Source organism: Triturus cristatus, chromosome 12 (assembly GCF_964204655.1).
Source record: "Triturus cristatus chromosome 12, aTriCri1.1, whole genome shotgun sequence".
Taxonomy (NCBI): Eukaryota; Metazoa; Chordata; class Amphibia; order Caudata; family Salamandridae; genus Triturus; species Triturus cristatus.
The window spans coordinates 27,612,358-27,635,664 of NC_140595.1; the positions used below are offsets into that span (position 1 = coordinate 27,612,358).

At 45.7% G+C, this 23,307-nt stretch overlaps 1 protein-coding gene across 3 annotated transcripts in view; it reads left to right on the forward strand.

Moving 5' to 3' along the window:
- The window catches only part of LOC146772279 (uncharacterized), a 78,314-nt gene that overhangs the window by 11,721 nt on the left and 43,286 nt on the right, over nucleotides 1-23,307 (forward strand). The window contains exons 2-5 of one of the 3 annotated variants that reach the window (XM_085639652.1): nucleotides 8,400-8,440; nucleotides 14,993-15,123; nucleotides 15,696-16,358; nucleotides 21,900-22,011. In XM_085639652.1, the coding sequence (XP_085495778.1) occupies nucleotides 15,000-15,123; nucleotides 15,696-16,358; nucleotides 21,900-22,011 (899 nt within the window). In that variant the 5' untranslated portion in view covers nucleotides 8,400-8,440; nucleotides 14,993-14,999. The remainder of the gene's footprint in view (nucleotides 1-8,399; nucleotides 8,441-14,992; nucleotides 15,124-15,695; nucleotides 16,359-21,899; nucleotides 22,012-23,307) is intronic. The other 2 variants (XM_085639651.1, XM_085639653.1) reach the window with 2 other exon arrangements.

Consider the following 23,307-nt stretch of genomic DNA (forward strand, 5'->3'; position numbering starts at 1 on the left):
TCAAGATGGCGAGAGCCTGGAGATGTGCTTCACCTCGCCTCCCCCACCTGAGGGGTGGGGTTGGCAGTCTGGCTCATCCCCTGTCCTTATTTGGGGTTTCCGGCCAAAGCTTCCCGCCAGAGTGGGGGGTTGCAGGCGCCTGGGGAAGCTCATAGAGGCGGCATGCCTTTGAAGCTTCCCCCTGCCCATCCTGGGGGAGGAGATTTAGCACCTCGCCCAGGATGTGCATTGTTGCAGGCCCAGGAGAGCAGGGGCTCTCCCACCCAGGAGTCCAGCAACATGTCTGCTGTGTGGCAGCCTAGGCAGCCTCAGAGCAGACGTGGATTGTAGGTTAGGTTTAAGGGGGCATCTCAAGATGCCCTCTGGGGTGCTTGGTATATTAAATCCCACACTGGCATCAGTGTGGGTTTAATGTGCTGAGAAGTTTGATACCAAACTTCTCAGTCTTCAGTGTTGCCATTATGGTACTGTGGAGTTTGTGTTTGACAAGCGCTCAGCACCATGTACTCTTAAATGGCAGCACTGCACTTACAGTGCTCTGGAATGGACCTGGGTACTGTAGGGGCACAGGGCTCCTGCTCCTGTGCCCACACCATTGGCATAAGGCACCCAGCTAGAGGGGTGGCTGATGTATGCCATGGCAGTGAAGGTGATGGGCATGGCACACAGGGATGTGTGTCATGTCGACTTTGTTTTGTCTTGCACCCAAACACTCAACCTGCAAAGGCAGTGTATGTGTGTAAGGGTACAGGGCCTCTAAGGGTGGCACAATGAGTGCTGTAGCCCTTAAAGGCCTTCCCTGGTCACAAGGCCCTGGGTACCTAGGGTACCATTTACCAGGGGCTGACATGTGGCCAGGGTTTGCCAATTTGGGTTTTGTTTGTTTTAGGGAAGGAACAAAGGCCCTGGGCACCTGATTGGCAGGAGTCTAGGGCACACTCAGTCAAAGTACATTCAGCAATTCAGCAAAAAGTGGAGGCATACCATGCAAGAAAGATGGCACTTTCTCACACACTGGTTATGCAAAGAATTGGGATCAAGGAAATTATTTTGATTTGTTTGTGTTGTGCATATGTTGAATGTATATGTTCTGTATAAATGTAAATTGTTTGTTGAATATATGTAAGAAAATTAATAGTCCCAACCAGATATGAAATCAGAAATAAAATACGGTTGCGACATGGAATGATATATGAATGTGATTTGTTTTTGATTAATACAATCTAAATTTGTTGCGATTAGGACCCGATGCGCTGGAGTAATTAAATGTACTCCGATGTTATGATATTTGTTCCTCCACCTCATTTTCTCTTTTGAACTTGTTCATAGCCCAGAAAGAGGAGGGCTATTTGTGCAATCCCCTTTTTAGGTCTCGCTAAGCCAGCGCATGCGCTGCTCTGCGAGAAATTTAGTATGTGAGTTTTCAAAGTGCTGCCACAGGCTTTTGGTGGCCTAGCGCTTGCGTTCACGCGCGCAGCTGCCATGTGGGTTTCTGCCAAGGCTCATTAAGCCTTACTCAATGAGCTTTCACTTTCGTGCTTGTTTTTATTGGCACTTAGTTTGTGTGCAAAGGTTCCCAAAAGGAGGACACACTGTATTTAAACATATTGGAAATCAAGCACACGGTTCTAAAATGCGACCTGGTAGAAACAACACTTACAATGTAGTGAACATAAAACTAATGTTAAAAAAATTTAGCTATAAGCTACATTTCGGAAATAGATAAACATTTCCATCCCTAAATAAATTGTAAGACTTCGTTTCTTTGGACGTCGTGCTTGTGAGTTTTAATAATGTGTTTTTTTGTTTATTTTTAAATGACATTATTAATGAGCTTTGGAGCACGATGAAATATAGATCTTATTCTAAAATGTGTATTTATGCTGTTAAAAGTGCTTAACTGGCATCAGAAGGTTGTGTGGCTTTCCATTTAATTTATTTGTTCAGGACTGAAAGTGTTTATTTATGTCCAAAATGGACCCTGTTGGTACATTGTAAAAAAGCGTATATGCTGCCAACTGGAGCAATGCACACTGTGGAGAGGACATGTTTATACCACGCCGCAGCTCAATGCGCACTGTAGGGAGATGTGTTCAGACGTGCGCAGGGGGGCGGGGTGCTTGCTAGCCCTTGTGAAGGGATTGGGAATTTTGGTGCACACGCTGTAAGTGTGCGCAGGTTGGCTCAAGCAGATCTTTGAACTCTGGTCCATAACATCTGTATAGCCCGTACCGCACGAGTTGGAGTCCCGCCAAGGCCACCTCAGCTCTTCATCCTTCATAAATTGGGCAATTGAGTAGCATCAAATTGGACATTGGCTCCACCTCATATTTACCCCTCCCCCCTCAAAACAGTGGTAAAACAAAAAAGCTGTTACTACTGTCGAAAAGATGTCCGTTGTAGGCTAAGTGTATCACAACGAGCAACCCACAATGGTACTATTTTCATTTAGGCCTCAACACAAGCACTACCAATCTTCCCTCAGAGTGCACTCCTCATGGCTGAAACCACCTGTGTGCTTGTGATTGTACAAGAGTGTGTGAGCAAAGAAAGTGTGATCTCCGATCCATTGACGCTCCTGGTACTGCTTAGTTACATGTCTGTCCATTTCACTTAACTATAGCTCCTAAACTGCCTCTACTGTGTAAAGCGCTATGACAACACGGAGGGATGATCAGCTACATATAAACTAAGATAAATAAATGAACCATTTCGAGTTTCGTCCTAGCCCCCCTCATTAAAAACGTATATGTGATATTTCACTTTTAAATCTGTAAATTCATGCCCAACTGCTCCCTTTTTTAAGGGGTTTAAATAGTAGGTGGTATTAATGTCCAGTTTAATGGTCCATCCTCGGAAGCGGGAAGGCTGAGATGGCCAAGCTGAGAGTTGAAATGGTGACCTGTAGATTACAGCCAGTGTCAGAAATGAGGCTAGGAGAGCAGGCCTGGCTTTCCTCTACAGAAAATACAGGCCTGTGCTCTCCGCACACCCATACAGTCAGATTTAAACATTTGAGAGAGAGTGTGTATACAGGTATATACGCGTTCACACTCTTGATGGTTGCTATTTGGAAGTAGCCTCACCAGCTTGACCTGTGCGCCCCCACCGCCCTTAAAACAAGCATTGGCATGGCCAATAGGTCTCGCCTTTGGGACCTTATAAGTGTTTAGATTTCCAGCACAATATCCTTGGTGCAACAACATTAACTGTTGTCATCCGAGATCAGTGGGCTCGCTCCACCTGGACGTTATCCTCGTAGCTGGAAAACCGCAGTTGTTAAGCTTCTACTTAAAACCAACCTGGACCCATCAGAACATAAAAACAAGCATTGGCATAGCCAATAGGTCTCGCATTTACACAAGTTTCAGCTATTGGTATTATAAATGACTGCGTTTTATTTATGTTTTTTTATTAAAAACATAAAAAAGGCATTGTCGTTTACAATGCGATAGTTTAAGCTATTGGCATTGTAAATGCCAATGCCATTTATTTATCGGTTTTCAAAACCAACACATAGATAAAAGGTTTGTCATTTACAATGCCAATAGCTCAAACGTTTGCAAATGCGAGACCTATTGCATTGCAAATGCTTGTATTTCATGAGTTCGAACTGCAAGCATTCACAAAGATAAAGGACAGAATTATTCCAGGTGAAAATCGGAAGGAATGCGTGCAAGGGGTGGAAGAAGTATTTTCCACTCGCTGGCTGAGGAAAGGATTATGGTGTGGAAGAAAGTCAAAAATGTGAAAGAGACGGGTTTAAAAATTAACTTTGCATTTACAAACGGGTCGCACTTTAAGACACAAGGCAGTATGTTCGTTAAAAGGAACTAATAAAGTTGTAACATGCTGATACCTTTCGTGGACAATAAAATGGACACACCTGTTTGAATTGCACTCTGGGGAAACCAAACCGCAGTAGTAAATCATGAGGCAAGGTGAAAGCAGAGGCTGTACCCGTGATCAAACCTCTTTTGAAGGAGAAACGCGTTGGGTTTTTATCGTACCCGCCAGCTTTCTACACGTGATAAAAGCATCCTTTCAAGCCTCCAGCCTGGTGTCAGTGTTCCTACTTGTAAGGCAAGTTGGGTGGTGGTTTAATGTTTACGGGGGCCCCGGTCCCGTAACACTGACCCCCCCCCTGAAGTGCACGTGGCTCATTTACCGGCACAACCTTTGGTGGCATATACTATATATATATCAGAGACATGTTTAAACAAGTGATTATTTGAATTTAGAACCCAAACTCCCAAGACAATATCAAACACGGTGGAGTACCGTATCTGGGAGCTGAACAGCCTGTCCTTCCACCTGACGCACTCCGTCATGGCACACTAGCAAGCTCAAAGAACAACATGCAGTATAGGAATATTCAATCACCCTCTGTTAAATTCAACATTCTTCTACTTCTAATTTAGACACTGGGTTGGGGGGAAATGCAACAGCAGAAATTATGCTTGCAGTGAGCATGTCACTGTATAGAAGTCAAAAACATTCATACAATACATAAAAGTAACAGTACTGACAGTTTTCCGTCGTGCCTGTTTTTTTCTCCATTTAAATGGCTGGATAGTGCTGGTTGCCAGTCACAAGACTTATGTCCGCGATATGCATCCTGAACTCTGCAAGTCTCATATAGATGCATGTTTATGAATTTGTTATGTTAACTTGTGGTTTCCAGGGCGCATGACATCACATGTGCTTCTATGGCATATGCAGTATCACGTAAGGGTGTGTGACATGCGACAGTTGTCTGAAGACTACAGAAAGTGTGTCTGCATCATAGGAACGTAGGTTAAAGATGGGAAACTTAGTTTCTTAAATTTTCTTGCCAGATGTTTTATTTCAATAACCACAGCTGAGTGTATATGATGTGTATCTTAAGTCAGTATTGATCTGTCCAACCAGTATAAATTGTGCCCCACTGTGAACCAGATGACTACTGAGAAATGACTTTCAGTCCCATTTATTAGGGCTTGTGGCATTACCAACAAGATAAGTCACTTACACTGACAATCCCTCATCGCGATAACTCTAAAAGCGAAAGTGATCGCGATCACAATGAAGCACGCTAGGGATGCGCGCGCAGCAGCGGGGGGAGGGGTAAAAAGGGCTGTGTAGCAAAATCACACAAGATAAGTCACACGGACAATCCCTCATCGCGATCACTTCAAAAGCGAAAGTGATTGCGATGACGCACGCTAGGGATGCACGCACAGCAGCGGGGGAGGCGTATGGTGCTGAAGGCTGGCGCAGGAGATGGCTGGGCGAGAAGGGAGGGAGGAATGCGGGGAGCAGCCGTGCGCGCGCACGCCATCGTGCACTGTAGCTTGTCGCCAGCACAAAAAGGTGGGTAGCACTTTCTAAACCCACCTACTAAATGTCTCGCCAGACCAGTGCATGCGCTGGGTCAGGTGAGACCTAACTATCGGGCCATTTCCTTGCTAACTTTCCCACCAAGATCTTGGAGAAACATCTAAATGCCCAGTTAAGCAACTACTTGGAGCAACAGCAACTGTTTGATGCCTCCCAATATGGATTCAGGAGTGGCCATGGCTTTGAGACTGCTTTAAGAGCTGCAGTAAATAACATACACATCCAGTAGATGCCGGGCATACCTCATTTCTAATACTGTTGGACTTATCTGTGGTCTTCTATACCATTGCCCGACTAGGCTGATTGACTGTCTTCAGGAAATTGGGGTGTCAGAATCTACCTTGGGGCTCCTGTCCTCCTTCCTGACAGATAGGTCGCATATGTAAATATGGACCAATTTTACTCTGATCCCATACCTATCTTCTCTGGAGTTCCGCTGGGCTCCTCTCTGAGTCCAACTCTATTTAATATATATGTTTCTCCACTGGCTAAGGTGATTAGATCCTTCGGGTTGGAGGCCTTATCCTATGCTGATGACACACAAATAATATTGTACATCACAAAGAAAATAGAGGCCTCCGCAACCACTTTCAACAGCTGCATTCAGGCTGTGGCCTCCTGGATGGTAAAGAACTACCTTCGACTCCAAGGGGACAAAACTGAGGATCTCGTCTTTGGCAACCGACAAACTATATGAACCCACTCGTAGTGGCCAGTAATGCTTGGACCATGCCCTTCCCCTGCTGCCTCGGCACCAAATCTTAGTGTCATTGTTGACAACATGCTGTCTTTTGATCTCCAGGTTAATAGAACTGTCTGATCCTGTTTCTGGGTTATTAGGACCTAAGGAAGATCTTCCCATTTCTCTCTCTCTCTCTCTTCGTGAAAACAAGCAGCTGTTGCCCTGATTCTGTCCAGGTTGGATCACTGTAATGCACTTTACCTGGACATTAACGGTGGATCCATTCATAAGCTGCAACTTGTCCAGAATGCTGCAGCGAAACTTATTTTTGATCTTCCCAAATTTCACTTCAATTCTGGTGCCATTCGGAAATTGCATTGGCTTCTGTCTGAGAAACTAATTCTGTTTAAGGCTCTTTGTATTGTTCATAACTCCGGTCCAGAAGTAATCAAACATCTCTTCCAACGCTATGTCCCTGCTAACCAGCTGCGATCTGCCAGCAAAAATTGTCTGGTTGTGCCCAGGTTTAGGAGGGCATGGTGGGGAGGAAGAACCTTTGCTGTGGCTGCATCTAAACTCTGGAACACCCTCCCTATATCGATGTCCTTTCTTGAGTCATACCTTCTCTTCCGTAAATCTTTAAAGACCTGGCTCTTTGCCCTTTCATTTTCTTAGAGGGTTAACACTTTCATCCCTCTGACCGTGGTACTGCTTCAGCGCCTTGACGCCTTTGGGCATTGTTTGTGCTTTACACGTTGGTCATGCATTCATTCGTTCAAGGCACATAGGTTCTCTGCGCCAAATAAATCCTTTAGCATGCCTTCCACAAAACGTTCCATCAGGCACATATTGGTAGATTCCCGTGTTCCTGTGATGCTTACATTGTTACGGCGGGACCGTGCTTCTAAATCATCATTCTTGGCCTATATCACCGCAAGGAGTTTTTCCATGTTGAGACATTTTGAGGATACTACCTGCAATTCATCCTCTGCACTGGAAATGCGCTGTTCCGCAAATGTTATATGCATGTTTTGTTTGTCCTATTTAGCAGCCACGTAGTCCATGCGGATATTGATTGAGTCCGTTTTCCCCATCTATCGATTAGAGACTGCTGCATGGCCTGTGGCGTGTTCTCCAAAGTTGTTGTGCTTGAGGGCTGCGAGTCGCCATCCTCATTTGGTATGGTGTCAGACTGAGATTTAGTAATGTACCGGTGGCAAAAGTTAAATGCAGCTGAGCTTCGTCTACTTTCCCCATGTCCCACGCAGCCTTCTAGGTCACAGTTAACAGCCAACACAATTTCACTGGACTTGTCCCCCAGATCGGAGCATTGTCATGCCAGTTGAGCTACTGTTCTGTTCTGTCTGTTGCTATGCGTGCCTCTATGTCTAGTCCTGCTCACTCCATATCAAGCCGATACACTACTATTACTGAGGGTCTTAATTGCTCTCTCCCAATGATATCCCTATGATATGATAGAGGTGGCACGGTCGTCACCAAGCAGGTTTGCACATACCCCACCGGGAAGTAAAAGTGTCCTCCTTTGCTACTATCTCTCCCCACCACTGTAGGTAACACTCCCAGGCCCAACTCCATCTAGGCCCCAGGTGTTTCCGCGGTGTGTACGCATTGTAGTTTCATGCAGAATTAGGGGCGGTTCAGCCGTGTCTCAGTCTGCCCTTCAAATGTCTCGTCGATTAATGTCAGCCGCCGCAGTAGGTGCACAACAGCGAGCCGCTGGGCCGACCCTGTCGGAAAGTGGCTCTGTATATACTGTTCCCAAATAGGTACAGTGTGTACAGAGTCCACAGTCCCCAGAGGTTTGGCAGAGGCTAAAGTTAGATATAACCTTACTCTCTAAAGTGGTAGCTTGGTCGAGCAGAAAGGCAGTATCAGAGGACAGTGTAAAGCATTTGTTGTACACACTCAGTCAGCAAATGGTCTCACACACTCAAGAATGAACTCCAGGCCAATGGTTTATATAAAAAATATATGTTTGTTTTATTTTAGAACCAACAATAGGTATCAAAATATACTTTCTCAGATTGAGAGGCTTTAGAGAAATACTTTTCAATAGTCCATAGACTTTTGAATATAATAGTTACAGTGGTTGCAATAGGCAACACAATTTCAAACACAATAATACATTGAGCTCAATGGGAATTTCTAGTTAAATGCAAATAGTTTGCTAGTTTTCTAACCACAGGACTGGAATCCTGGATTCAGTCCTGGGACATTTCCTGTAAACAATTGGGTAAAAGCGTTTTGGTTACATTAGTGATTTTTAAGCAATATTTTGGTATTTTAAAAGTTGACACTTAGAAACTTTTTCTCACAGATTCACCGATGTTATCCTATGGGAGGAAATTCACTAAGCAGGTAAGTGGGGTTATTGTTACTTTTTCTAACTCAGTGTTGGATCCTGGATCCAGCACTGGTGCATTACCTGTAAACAGTTGAAAGAATGTGTTTTGGTTATACAGGCGATTTTTAACAAATATTTGTAAGTTTGCAAAATCGACACTTAGAAACTTTTTCAGCCAATACCAGGCAATGTTATCCTATGGAAGGAAATTCAAATCGTAGGTAAAGTATGTTCTCGTTACTTTTGTAATCCTGTGCTGGGCTCCTTGGTTCAGCACTGGGACATCTATCTAAAACAGGTAAGTAATTACGTTTTCACAGATGGTGCGATTTTTAAAGAATATTTGTAGTTTGCAAAAATCGACAGAAGAAATTTCACAGAAAAACAGTCAGTGGTTTCCTATGGAAGAAAATTTGGGTTAGCGGTAAGTATGGTTGTAATTACTTTCCAGGGTCGGTGCTGGGCACCAAAATCCAGCACTGGGATCTCTCCTGATGGCAGGTCAGTATTTTCGTTTTCGTTACTCGGTTGATTTTAGGTGAATATTTTAAAGTTTAGAAACTCCACACTTAGAAGAAATTCCAAGTGAAACCAGTCAATGTTACCCTATGGAAGAAAATAGAGTTATCGGCTTTTGGGTAAGTACTCGACTGGCAGAGTTAAGGTTCTGGCATAGACTCTGGGGTCTCCCAGGGTCAGGTAAGTACAGTTGTTACACCCTCAGCGGCACAGGGGCAGCCGGGTGCAGAGTGAGTTAGGCCCAGTGTTATCCTATGGGAGGCAGGGGGTCTGTGGTTGGTGTCTGCTGGCTAGCAGGCCACGCGGCTGTGGGAGCTGGGCTCCTGGTCACTTGCTCAGGGCAAATGGGGAAGTAGGTTAGAGTAGAAGTTGCACTGCCAGGGCCACTCGGGCGGCTGGGTGTAGGGTGCTTTTGAGCCGTCGGGCGCTCAATGGATTGCAATGGAGAAGCTCAAGAACGAACAAAGGCTGCAAGCTCGGGGACGAAGATTCTTCAGGTGCGACCACCACTTCGAGAGGTAAGTTGGGAAGCTGTAGGATAGGTAGGCACCCAGGAGTTGGGCACAGGGGGCCGCAGGGCGCCGGGTGCAGGGGCGCCTTTTGGCGTCAGGAAATCTTACCCTCTGCTGGTCGCGGTTGGAGGGGTCCCTGGTTTTGAGGCTGCAGGCGTCGTCAGGAGCGTCAAGGTGGGTCCTTGGGTGCTGGATTCGGGGCACAGTCACCGGGGGGACGTCCTCAGGGTCTTTGTCCACTCTGGCACAGGCCAGGCTTGGCGGGTGCAGAGTGTGCAGGGTTCGCGGTTCCTGGCTGATGCCAGGGGTCAGTTACTTGCTTTGAGCAGTACCACTGCTCGTGGGAGTCCCAGTTGCTCAGAGTGACAAGGTAGCCAGGTCCTCCGGGGTTTGTGAGGTTGCTGACCACTGGAGATGCCGGGGTTTAGCAGGAGCAGGTTCGAGGGTCGACGGGCATTTGGTGTCGTCCTTTTCTTAGCAGCTGCATGGCAGGTCTTCTTGTTTCTTGATCTTCTTGCTGGTTTCAGATCGGGATCTAAGGAAGGAAGGTTCAGGGTGCCCCTAAATACTAAATTTAGGGACGTTACAGGTCGGTAGTGGGCAGGGACTACTGGGTCCCTGTCCTGGGGTGGGTACACCCCCTATCCTGCCACTCTCCTGTGGGAGGGGGGCAGTAGGCCAATCCTGATTGGGCAGGGCTTCCCATCTTCAAGATGGCGAGAGCCCAGAGATGTGCTTCACCTCGCCTCCCCTACCTGAGGGGTGGGGTTGGCAGAGGCTGGATCACCCCTTTCCTTCCTTGGGGTTTCCGGCCAGTCTTCCCGCCAGAGTGGGGGTCACAACCGGTAGGGTCCAGTTGCAGAGTACAGCAAGTGGTCTGGAGAAGCTCACAAAGTTGGCCTGCCTTTGAAGCTTCCCCTGCCCATCCTGGGGAGGAGACCTAGCACCTCGCCCAGGATGTGCTTTGTTGCAGGCCCAGGAGAGCAGATGGCTCTCCACCCATTGGTCCAGCAACATGTCTGCTGTGTGACAACCTAGGCAGCCACTCAGACAAGACGTGGATTGTAGGTTAGGCTCAGGGGGCATCTCTAAGATGCTCTCTGTCGTGCATTGTACATTAAATCCCACACTGTTATCAGTGCGGGTTTAATGTGCTGAGAAGTTTGATACCAAACTTCTCAGTCTTCAGTGGAGCCATCATGGTGCTGTGGAGTTCGTGTTTGACGATCTCCCTGCACCATATACTCTTAAATGGCAGCACTGCCCTTACAGTTCCCAGGAATGGACCTGTGTACTCCAGGGGACAGGGCTCATGCACCTGTACCCACATGTGGACGGTTCGGACAGACGACTCAGGACACGGCGTCTAGTTAGAGAGGGTTTTATTTGCGGAAGTATGATTTTGTGCTGTTTATCCAGGTTCTGGTGTCTCTTCCCCAAGGGGTCGGCTTTCCAGTTCGTCTAGGCGGGGCGTGGCCAAAGGACGGGTCCCGGTGGTGAACGTCAGAGGACTCCCGATGTCGACCTCACCGATAGAGGGGAGACAAAACCAACAAAGACTCTGGTCAGTAGGGTGGTTAAGTTTAAAGGACAAAACGGGGCCCAGGACGTGAAGGGTACACTCCGGTGCTCTTGTGTCAATCTCCTACACTCAGTACGACCGGGGTGCTCAGGAAAGGTAGTGCAAGTGAGGGGGGGTAGAAAGGAACAAGTGCTTAAGTATTTACAGGTGCGGCGGCGAGAGGCGTTTAGGTTCTTTTTCAGCCTTCTCCCTCCTCCCGACCCAGCCCGTAAAACGTTCACGCACCTGGGTCAGCCACGCTCCTCCGTGGGCGCGGCTCGGCGAAACGTGGGTGCGGAGTCCTCCCTTCTCCGACTTCTCCTTCGACGTAGGCTCTCGTATCTCCGACGTCCCTGTCGCTGTAGCCTCTCTCGTCTCCGACCTCTCCGTTGTTGTAGTTTCTCTCGGCTCCGTTCTCCTTCGCTCTCCTGCTTCCGCTCCGGTGTAGCCACACACTACGGGTCCGTCTGGCTCCGATCTTATTGGAGGTTCGTCGACTACGTCACAGTTGTGGGCGTGCGCACCAGAGAGCTGATCCCAGTTAAAGGGGAAGACCTCTGAGGATGTTTCTTCCACGGCTGTCACTCTCCAGTCGTCTTCCTGTGAATCATAAACAACACTGTCCGTGACCTCCGGCACCTCCCACCAGTCCGCCCCATGCAATCCGGTGTCCCGGCTCGCCTCGTGACACCACACCACTGGCATAGGGCACCCAGCTAGAGTGGTGGCTGATGTATTCCAGGGCAGTGTGTGTTGTGGGCATGGCACACAGGGATGTGTGCCATGTCGACTCTGTTTTGTTCTGTACCCAGACACTCAGCCTGCAAGGGCAGTGTGTGTGTGTCAGGGTACAGGGCCTCTAAGGGTGGCACAATAAGTGCTGCAGCCCTTAGGGGCCTTCCCTGGTCACAAGACCCTGGGTACCTAGGGTACAATTTACCAGGGGCATGTCATGTGGCCAGAGATGCCAATTGGGCTTAGGTTTCAGCACAGTTTTAGGGAAGGATCATAGGCCCTGGGTACCTGATTGGCAGAAGCCCAGAGCACACTCAAAGTACATTCTGCAATTCAGCAAAAAAAGTGGGGGCATACCATGCAAGAAAGATGGCACTTTCTCACAGACCCCATCCTCCCGTGGCCAGCCGCCCCTCAGAAGGCACCTGCTGCTGTACGTTCCCCTCATCGCAGTCACCTTCCTCCCGGCAGCCGCACCTAGTGTCCACTGTGGTATCGCTAGGACAGGTCACCCAGAGTCCCTCAAAGTTATGATTACTCCGCTCACCTGCAGCTCTGGTTAACAGGGCCTGGGTGCCCGGTATAGCACCACAGGCGCTTCTTGGCTGGCACTCACTCCGGTGCGAGTGGCCAGATCGCCCCTCGCAGCCGCTGGTCCGCTCTCAAGGGGCTCTAAAGACACCAGTAGTCTCACAGCATGCAGTCGGCCCAGATACACAGGCGGTTCTCCTTCACCAGACCCGCAGCCTCGGCCTGGCTCGGTCCTCAGCCGTTCTGCAGTTCAGGCTGCCGCCATCTTTGGCTTTTGCTGGCAGCGCTTGTCCAGTCCTCCTCCATCCACCGCAGAGCATTGCCTAGTCTAATATCTCGCCGTTTGGGCAAAATCGGAGGCAGCGCTTGTCCAGCTCACCTTGCCCCCTGTATCGAGGATAGATTGTCTCCAAAATTCAGGATTATGAGCGGATAAATGTTCTCGGCCTGCAGAGCTATACTAAAGTGCGACCATCTTGCAGCGGGTTCTCTGGCCCGGCCCCCCCCCCCCACCCCCTTCCCGTCTGAACGTTTGCCTGAACGCACTGATTGTTGTATGTCTTCCGTGTGCTTGGGTTCTTCTATGCCTGTCTGACTGCGTTGTTCGTCTGAATGCAGGGATTCTAGTATGTCTATCTGTTTGTGTACATGGGTGCTTGTTTGCCTGTCTAAGTGCATTGTACATGTGAATGCGACGATTTTTAAATGTCTGTTCACCTGCATGGGTGGTTGTATGCCTGTCTGAATGCCTTTATTGTTGTCTGTCTGCCTTCATGCATCTGTGCTTGTATGCCTTTGTGATTGCTCTGTACTTGAATTTGTTGATTCTTCTATGTATTTTTGCTTGCTAGCAGGAGTGCTGAATGCATTGTCTGGACGTGTTGATTCATGCATGTATGAATGTATTGTTTGTCTGAATGCAATGCTTCTTTCAAGTTTATGATTGTGCATTTGTTCTTGTTGCCTGTCTGAATCAGTTGTAATTTTGAAAGTGTTGATTCATGTATGTCATTCTTAGTGCATGGGTGTTATGTGCCCATCTCAATGTGTTGTATGTCTCAATGTGTTGATTCTTGTATGATTGTCTGTACGTTTGTTGGTCTTTATGAATAGATCTGTTTCAATCTGTCATGCTCCACATCCGGGACTGGATGAACCACAATCACCTTAAACTCAACCCCGACAAGACCGAACTGGTGTTGACGGGTGGTTCATCCAGCCCCTGGTCCCCTCTCTTCTGGCCCCCTTCTCTTGGCCCCTCTCCGGAACCCTCTACCTCTGTTAAAACCCTCGGCATAAAACTCAACTCTCAACTCACCCTTCACTCCCAGGTTAGCTCTGTGGTATCTTCCTCTTTCCTTTCACTGCGCACTATACGCAGGGTGTCCCGTTTCTTCACCTTCTCAGCTCTCAAACTCATCACCTTAGCCATGGTGGTGTCCCGCCTGGACTACGGCAACGCCCTATATGCAGGTATCCCTGCATATAGTTTACGGCGTTTGCAGCAGATACAAAACCAGGCGGCCCGCCTGGTCTTCAATCTTCCCAAATTTCACCGTTCCTCCCCCCTCTTGAAATCCCTGCACTGGCTCCCTGTGCGAGCCCGAATCCAATTCAAGCTCGCCTCCATCACCTTCTTGGCCCGACTGGACCTGGCTCCAGCATTTATCTCCTCAGAGATCACCCCCTATGTACCCACTAGGGAACTCCGCTCGTCCTCCCAGTCCCTCCTCACTATCCCACGCTACCGGACAAAGAAGTGGGGAGGTTCGAAATTTGCTACCCTTGCCCCGATCCTCTGGAACTCCCTTCCCCTGGATCTGCGATCCATCACCCTGTACCCGCTATTTCGCAAACTTCTCAAAGCCCATTTGTTCACAAAATCCTTTGATTAAATCCCCAGCAGTCTTCCCCGTTTTTTAGCCCTGGATCTGGTTAGCAGTAGCGCCAAGAAACCGCAGGTGTACGAGCACTTTACAAGTATTTTAAAACTCAAACTCAACTCTAGATCTGTGTGCACTCTGTATGCATGTCTTTATGCAGAATGCGCTTCTGTGCATGCATAATTTAAAAGCTGAACCTGCCGTCTTTCTGAGTTAGATTTTGTTACACATCCACTGTAGTTAAGAATATCCCTGCTTCTCCACCAATACAGCTTTGATGCCACATTGTTCCATTACTTTATAAATTGAACAAAAAGCACTATCAAATGTGCCCTCTCAGTGGACTTTCTGCCTCTTTCCTTGGCTGAATAAGCTGTGCTGAGAGCAGTCCTTTGTCCAGCTATCCACAAGGAGCCTCTACGCATACAAATCTAAAGTTTCAAGAGAGGTTGCGTTAACAAGGTAATGCCTTTTACCCATTTTCCTGCAAAGGCGTCTCTCTTCGTATCAACAAAATGATCTAGCTGTTCTTGTTTTCTGTTTGATACAGACATTGAAACCCATACATTTTCTGCAGCTTTTGACCTCGAATTATTTCCCCATATGGAAATGACCAGTTTTTCTGAAGCTGGTTTCTGCCTAGATCGCAGTGTTGTGCTGATCATTGACCACCAGTTCGGCTGTAGAGGAGGGCGTGTGGCTGCTGCTTTCTCCTTTGTAGGTTTAAAAAAAATGATACGATAATAGATAAGTAAACAAGAGTTATGTTTCATAAATGTTAGTAACATAACTTTAAAAAACAACTTTATATGCTTCTTGCTTTAGGTGAAAAATGGACTTTATTCCTTACGATGTTTTCAAGGATTTGATGCTCGACCTTGTTGGGAAGTACAGGGGGCCGCCAATCCGCTCTACCGACCTAGAGAACACTGCCCCGCCTCATCCGGGCAAACCAGGTCAGTGGTTTTGCACTCACAAACCAGAGGTTGCACAATTTTCAGATGTTGGCAGCTGCTGAATTCAGGAGAGCGGACCTGTTGGGGAGTAATAATACTAAGAAAGACAGGCAGGGCCAAGGTGGTGTTTAGAAGAATCGCAACTTCCCGCTGAGCAGAACTTCAATAACTCTTTCATCCGAAAATGCACTTTTATTTGGGAACATGTGAAAGGCTTAGCTTTAGTTTAACTAGTAAATATATTTATGCTGATTCTTGCAATTTCGCATTTATTTCTCATGCGGAGGAGTCGTAATAAAATGGTGACTGTTTCCGGAGTTAGAGCTTCATGCCAGTTAGTTGATTCCCCATATCCAGTTCTGCTTACTGCTCAAGAAAGCTATTGCATATGTCCAAGCTGTCTTACCTCGTCAACCTCTGTGGCATGTCCTTGCCCTAAAATGAGTTTTTAATGTACGGCATGCGGTTTTGCGAGAATCCATGGAGTCTCTCACTCTGTGGTAGGGCTGTAGTGCTTTTTTGTATAGCTTTCTTCCTACTAAGAATGTTCTGTGCTTGTATTTTACCAACAGGTCCATCAGAGCCACACCCCCAGAGTTGCAAACCTGGCGTTCCAGATAATAAAGAGCATGTTTGTGAAAACGCTTTAGTGCTTAAGGGCTCGGGTTTTAAAGAAGGAGATTATACTTTAGTAAGCGCAGCTGAGAGATGCAAAGAAGCCGTCAACATTAAAACTTCACCATCTAGCTTGGGCTCCAGTAAAGATGCTATCTCGCCAGGGCAACCCACCTACAAAAGCGTCTCTGTGTCATCCAGCTTCCACTCTTCTTACAGGAATGCTGACCATGGACGATCTGTCTGCCCTACCAAGAGTAAAGGACATAGTTCTGACAGTCACTCATTGATGAGAGTTAGAGATTGCAAAAAAGAGAATCCTTCTCCAGTGCATTCAGACAGTTGGCAAGCTGTCATCCCAGCAAACAATAAAAATGAAGCTTTCAGTAGTCGCCCAGAGTCCAGACACCATCAGGTGAGCAGCATTGAAGACCGGGTCAGTCATTCTTCTGAGAAGAAACGTGGGTCAGCTGAAATTCTCAAGGCTGAGGAGAAATCGAGTATGCAAGTGGCAGCCACACCTCTCTCCGTGCAAGACAAGGCTGTACTGTCAAAGGAAGACATCCCCTCCCAGAGAATCCAAGGCTTGAGAAGAACGAAATGGGATATACAGGCCCCTGGTAAGCCACTTGTACTATCTCTTCCATCCCAGCCCCCTTTCAGTTGTATCTTAGGAAAGTCTTACACAGAAGGAAATTAAATGTATTAACAATTGCAATTTTCAGACCTGGCCTATGCACTATTGTTTTTGGAATTGTTTGAAAAAATACAGGGTACCGACTGAACATGTAGTGCAGCAGAATATACGGGGCACAGTCCAAGAGGCTGCCTGCAAATCAAATGAACTGGAGAATGTTTAAGCAAGTTCCATCTATCCCCGGGTTCCAGGTTTGTCTTGTTTGATGCATCCAGTCCCATTTAGAATCGGAAAAGCCTCTGTCACACCTTACATTTGAATATGATTGTGTAAGACGCCGATAGCTTGATTGTGTAAGACGCCGATAGCTTGATTGTGTAAGACGCCGATAGCTTGATTGTGTAAGACGTCGATAGCTTGGTTCTCAAATCTGTACTCCTGGGCAAACTATTCTCAGACCAAAGTCGGGAACATAAGGAGCTGAAGGTTTAATCTACCTACTGGATGGATGGATATGGTGGAGCAGAAGGGGCATATCCCTTCAAGGATAATAATAAAAAAAACAAAAGTGTACATACAATAGCACTATTTTGGCCCCACCTTAAAAACAAGTGAATGTTTGGAAATGCAGTAAGGTGTGTTGTGAAAACCCCGATGATTTGGGGTTCACGCCAAAAGATTTTTTTAGCCAAGTTTATGAAATATGGCAGTTGCAAGGGAAAGGTTAATAATGGGCAGGTGTATCTCACCTCTTTCTCAGAGTTACACTTGCTGGAGTTAATTGTGCTTGGTTCCTTACAAACCTGAAAGAAAATGCTTGAAAGAGAAAAATAAGGGGAGCCCACCCTGTATCTACTAACCAGTGCTCAAACAAACTTGGGATTTTTCTTTTTTAAGATTAGCATTTACTCTGCTCTTTTTCTGCAAATCATACAAGAAACATTATTAACACAATGACCTCAGCATTTAAAATAGTATGTGAATACAAGATACTCTCCAAACATTGTTCATAGCACATTCCTAAACTGGTTGCCTAAAAATCCTAGCTGCCTTGCGGCATCGTTTCATTATTGTGCATATTAGCCATGTAGTACCTGGTGTATATCTGTAAGCCAGGAGGCCGCCCGATCAGTGACCTGTTAAACAGTATACCTGACAGCTAGCAGTCTTTCCCTCTGGCCCTACGTTGTAAGGGGTATTTACTCTTTTTCTAATTGAGATGGCGATTACGCAAGTTCTTCGGTGTAATTCGCTCAAAACCTGTTTTTAAAATAAATCCATTATGAAGCTCTGAAGATACATCCATGTGCTCAAATTAGGTGTGTTCCACAGCTCGGGTGATATAACAGCATCTCCAACCTTACCAGCAAACCAAACTGAATGTTTCAAGAGAGTTTATCAACTCCAGGTGTAGGCCTACAGCATCGAACATATATGCAATTAGAATTATGTAGTGAATTTGTGTTTAAGGTACCACCCTGATAGTTCTTTTAGTTATGTTACTGTTTGCAGTTCTGCCTTTTTTGTTTCCCTGATCGAAGTATTCTTCCAGTATACATGGTGTTGATCTTGATCTGTATCTAAGGTGCAAGATATGAGTGTCTCGCATGTGTTGAACGAGCGAGCTGCACATTGTTGTACTTTGTTACTTGCAAGATGTAAACGCCAATAAAAATGGTAAAAAAATGTAATTCCACCAGCACAAAACTGTAGAAGGTCATTCTTCAGAAGCAGTCCCAGCCTCAGCAACTGCGAACATTACGCATGGAGTTGGAGATCCCCGTCCGGTTGAAGCGCCGAGAGCAGCAGACGTGACTGTTTGGCACTCTACTAACTCATGCTCATACTGAAGCTTGAAGTTGAAGCTGTGCACTCTTAGGCAGGTTGAGACACTCACGTAATGTTATTCAGTGGACAAGCACAGTCTTTGTTAAGTATCACAGCTTATAATGCATGCTGTCGTTATCAAACATTTTAACCCCATTAGTGCCTGTGACGTGACTTTCACATCCCCCGCAGTTCCTCTGTAGTGAGAAGAATTTCAAATCCCTGCACCATGGGCAGGGACTCTGTAGTGCTTTTTCCAGAGAGATTCCCTTTTGTAGCCCCCCTCATTTGGCTGCTGGGGAAGTTTCTTGCCCACTCCACATCCCTGATTAAGCTATGGACCTCCCTGCCTCACTACCTAAAAGTCAAACGAGTGCTAAAGGTACACTCTCCATCATGATGTAATTTTGTGTATTGTGGTTTTTGCAAAAGACCTCACATAAAGTAAAATCTTAAAACAAAATGGAACATATCTTCTTTTTATTGGCACTTTGCTGCCACTGGTCCAATAAAAAGAGTCTGAGCCAAAGGTTATAGCGGTCTCTCCTACGGCCCCTTCCACCTGCTATCCCAAGTACTGCTAGACCATCTTTCTTCGCTGTCACCTGTGTCCTGTGGACTCCCTTCCTCCGTGTCTTCTCTGGCCCCATCAACCCTATGCTTTTTGTGCCCTCTAGTTTGTAATTGAACACTTCAGGAAAAATCTTTTCGCCACATCACTTGATAGCAACTGCACTGATTTATGATTTCCCATAGTAATCACTGGTTAGAAGCTCTATGGACGTAAGACCATCTTTAGTGCTCATTGGTGACTTTTAACCAAAGTACTGATTTCTTCAAATTTGACACCTGGCCTCTATGTTTTCCTTTTCCTTTTATTATGTGTATGGCACTCCAGTCTGACTCATGTGGATTGCCGAAATAAATCAACATGTCATCTACGTAAAGAGAGAGTTGTTTTTTATCGCCTACCTCTTTCCATTTATATAATATCAAGATTGAGTTCCTCCTTATTCACACTGCCAAAGGCTTTACTGCTAAGACGGAGAAAAGTGGTGACACTGGCAACACTTAGATAATGCCACTGCTCTACAAAACCATCTCAGAAAAGCAGCTACTTGCCAGATAGATCCAGAGCAGGGTGAAGAATTCTGTAAGTCGGGTTTCATTCTTGACATGGCCAACTATGCAACTCTTGAACTCAATGATAGCAGGACAGTAACACACCTGATAAAAGGGTTGAATCAAAATTAAGTTTGTGATGGGCACCATATAAATATCAACAGCAGATTTAGAGCTGATGTCTCCTGTGTCAACGCTGGAGTTGGCAGCTCTTACTGTGTCCCAGAGTAGCAGTCTGCCTTGCCAGATTTGTGGCAGCGGAGAGGCACCTGGCGTCCGTGCTCTAGTGGCACGCTAGACATCAGCAGCAGGCACAGCCCTGCCCCAGAGGTCATCAGGAGGCAGAGTGTTGTTGGATGCCACAGTGCAAAGCAAGAACGTGTGAGGGGAGGTTGGGGGGAAATTGTACAACGCAACAATGAGGTAGGGGCAGTGGGGACGGGGCAGGGCAGCAATGCAGGTGAGGCCAGGCAAAGCTACAGCGCTGGAGGGGATGTGGCAAAGCAACAACATAGGTGGTGGGGGTAAAGCAAAAGAGCAACACGGGAAGGATGAGGTGTGGTAATGACAGGCAACCAGCAACGTAGCAGGAGCTGGGAGGAACTGGCAAAGCAACGACAGGACAAGCAGCAACAAAGATGGCCTGCAAACACATACACTGCTGTAACTAAAAGATCAAAGGAGTAACTCCGAAGTTCGACGAGCAGTGGAAGGACACACACGGAGTAAGGTAGCAGGACCAGGGCCATGCTCCAGGTGAGGGACAAACGCACAGACCAAGGAGAACCTAGGAAGGAGAAGGAGAATGAAAGTGAAGCCAATCAGTGGTAAGCAATGGGCGGGCCCTGAGCCCTCTGTAAGTAAACAGAATGTTTTGCAGGTGTCAGAGCTTGCACCGTCTCTGGCAAGACCTAAAATGAGCCAATAATTAGCCATGTCTGCCTTAGTCCAACCTGTTTTTAGTAATTAGATAATTAATTATTAATGGTAGCCCTGTTAAATTCTTAGGTACAATTCTTATTGTGACAGAGAAATAAAAAAAATGTTACAAAGAGGAGTTGTACCTACTGCACTGGTGTATGATGTAGGGAAGCACCTGAGTCATTGTATTGCTAATTGGCTCTCTGATCTATTGTACTTAAGACACAAAGAACTCGTACCGTTGCTTGCAAAATTGAAGCTATGCAATAACCTCTGTAGTTTATTGAAGCTGTGGTCTTGCGGCATTTATTACCCAAAATACTTATTCGGAGCTATTTTTAGAAGAATTCATTTTGACAGAATAACAACCACAGTGCTCCTTTTTCTGTTCCTCCCGCTAAAGAAGCAATTCTGTGTTTATATATAACCTTACCATTACTTTTCTAAAAGAGCAGTCATCTGAACTCTGCTTTATTGCTTTCAGTTTTAATGTCACATTGCTACTCTGATAATCTATGCGCTACTTTTGCTATCTTGATGCCGAACACCATGTCTTTTTCCTCTAAGCCAAGAAATGTTCGTTTACCATACGACTTTTCTACTGTCAACTCGTGTACAAATAAGCTCAAGATTTCCTTTTTTCCTCATAATCTCCAAATATTTCCAACTCTGGTCTAACTATTGAAAGAGGTTGACATTTTGCTGAGGTTTGTGTCTGCCTATCTAATCAACAGTTGTGATGGTGAATGATCAGAGATGCTCCCAGGCAGAGTCTTCACTATTTTTCTGGTGAATGCACTGCAAATTTGACTAGTAGCCCCCTCAGTTTTGAGTTCCAGTCCCTACAAGTGTCTGAAACATCCATCACCCTCACACAGGAATTAAGAATATTCTCCACCCTCCTCTGACATGTTTCTAATTTTTATCTTTCTTTCACTGAATTTAAATGATAGCTGAAATTGTCCTTTAGAGACCAGAATGTTAATTAAGCATAACTCTCTAAATGTAAAAAAAAAAAAAAAACTCCGTAAGGTGTGGAGGGGTCTAACATGTTTAATACTCCTGTGTCCCCGGACCTTAATTTCCCCTCACCACCAATCAGTATCTCTCCTTTGTACCATCTGGATTCTAAGCTTGAAGGGTTGTGATTCTTTGGAAAGAATTGCCATTCCTTTTGACGCTCTGCTGCATGCTCAGCCTGTTAACAGCCATAAATCAGGAGAGTACAGGTAGGTTTATTGCAGTAATATCACGTCTGGTTCTTCTAGAATTGAAATAAGACCCTGCTTTTTATAAAGTGACAAAACTCATTCATATTCCATGGCAGGCATTTTATGCCACTTTCTTGAAACAATTGACTTGCCGTTTATCTGTATTTTCCTAATTCATAATGCTTGCCCTGACTTCAATCTGCATCCTCTCGCTCAACTGTTTTAGCTTGGCCCCAAACACACCGGTTCCTTGTATGTCGTGTTTATGAGCCTCATGCATTTCTTTGTAAAAGAACAATTAAAAAATGAGGTATGTTTTCAATCTTATTTGATAATTAAAAAAGTGGATTCATTGGGAAAATGAGTCTGATTGCTCTCCAGCGTCAACATAAGAAGTAGAGATAAATTCCAGAAGTGACCATGTGCCTTTTTGTTAACCATAGTTGATGCACGAACCAAGGCTTCCATAGAGAAGCTGGCCCGATTTGTGGTGGAGCTGGGACTTGGAATGGATACGTTCAATGCGGAAAAGCTGTGGAATAATCCAAATTTTTCGTAAGTAGGCAATGCAGTGTTATTCTTACCTTCTACAAACTGTGTATGATATACTTCTTGTGACTGCATCCATCTGGAATGCTATCACATGGCTTCCAAATATGTGCTAATTTAATTATTATTTATGGCATTCAGTATATTACACATATTCTTAACTAGGTTTTTGGAAAATTGGTGTGGTTTAATATGCCAATATAATAGTTTTATTCTTCGATGCTTTGGGTTTATGATGAGAGGGCATAGCCTTGCCCTTGTGGCTTACTGCCACTTTAGTGGCATGCCCGCCACGGATTTGCATTTGGCTTGTCCCTCATTGTTAAGACACTTGCAACCTAAAAAGCAGTTGGAAGGAATGCACCCTGAGTATTTGCCGATTGTTCAGATTGATTGATACATTTCCGTCCATCTCTTTTGTGCTCAGTGAGCCTCCTGAAGCAGCAGGGTTTAGGTGTGTTTCAAGCTCTCTGTGCTACCTCACTGAAGAGGCCCAATAATGCTGACCAGCATTTAGGGTTGCTTGTGTTTACTTCCAGAGAAGTTGTTGCCTTTCATTTCTAGTAGAATGTCCTTTTTTGTTTCAAGACTGATTTGCAGTAACTTTTGTGTGCTGTTTAAAAAAAATAAAAAATTCAAGCCATGTGTTTTGTTTTTAAAGAAATAAAAGAAAGATTTGCATGTAGTTGTTTTCTGTCTGAAATGGTACAAGTGTACTAAAATATAATGGAATATAATCTTAAGGAAAAACCAGTTGAGATTCCCGTTTAACGTTTTTGTGTTGGCCGGTGATAATGGCTATGTTTTGCTGCTGGTGGACACTGCGAGACTGATGAACTGCACTTGAGAGGTACCGATGACTGTGCACTCCCTTTTTTTAGGGCATCGCAGACTCTGATTTTTCTCTTCTAACTCTTCATCTTTGGAATATCCCATGGCAAGAATGTGTCCCTAGAAATCTTTCCTACTATGCTTTTTCTGCCCTTGGTGGAGCCACGTGCATGCCTGTCCTCCCACTGGTGGACATTACAATACTAAGCGCATAAATGGCAGTGTCCTTCCCATAGCACTTGAGTTCCTTATTCAAACCCAGGTATATCGACTCTAGTGTATACTCAAAGGCTTTCCTAACGATCCCAAAAAGCACGCAAGCCCACATTTTATTGCATTTTGTCTTTCAATTTTACAGCTACTATTAATCGATAAGCATACTCCACGCTGAACAGTTTCAGCAAGACTCAAAAGGTGATTTTTAAAACTAACGCTAATGACTGCTTTATGTGATGCTTGAGTATCGGTCAT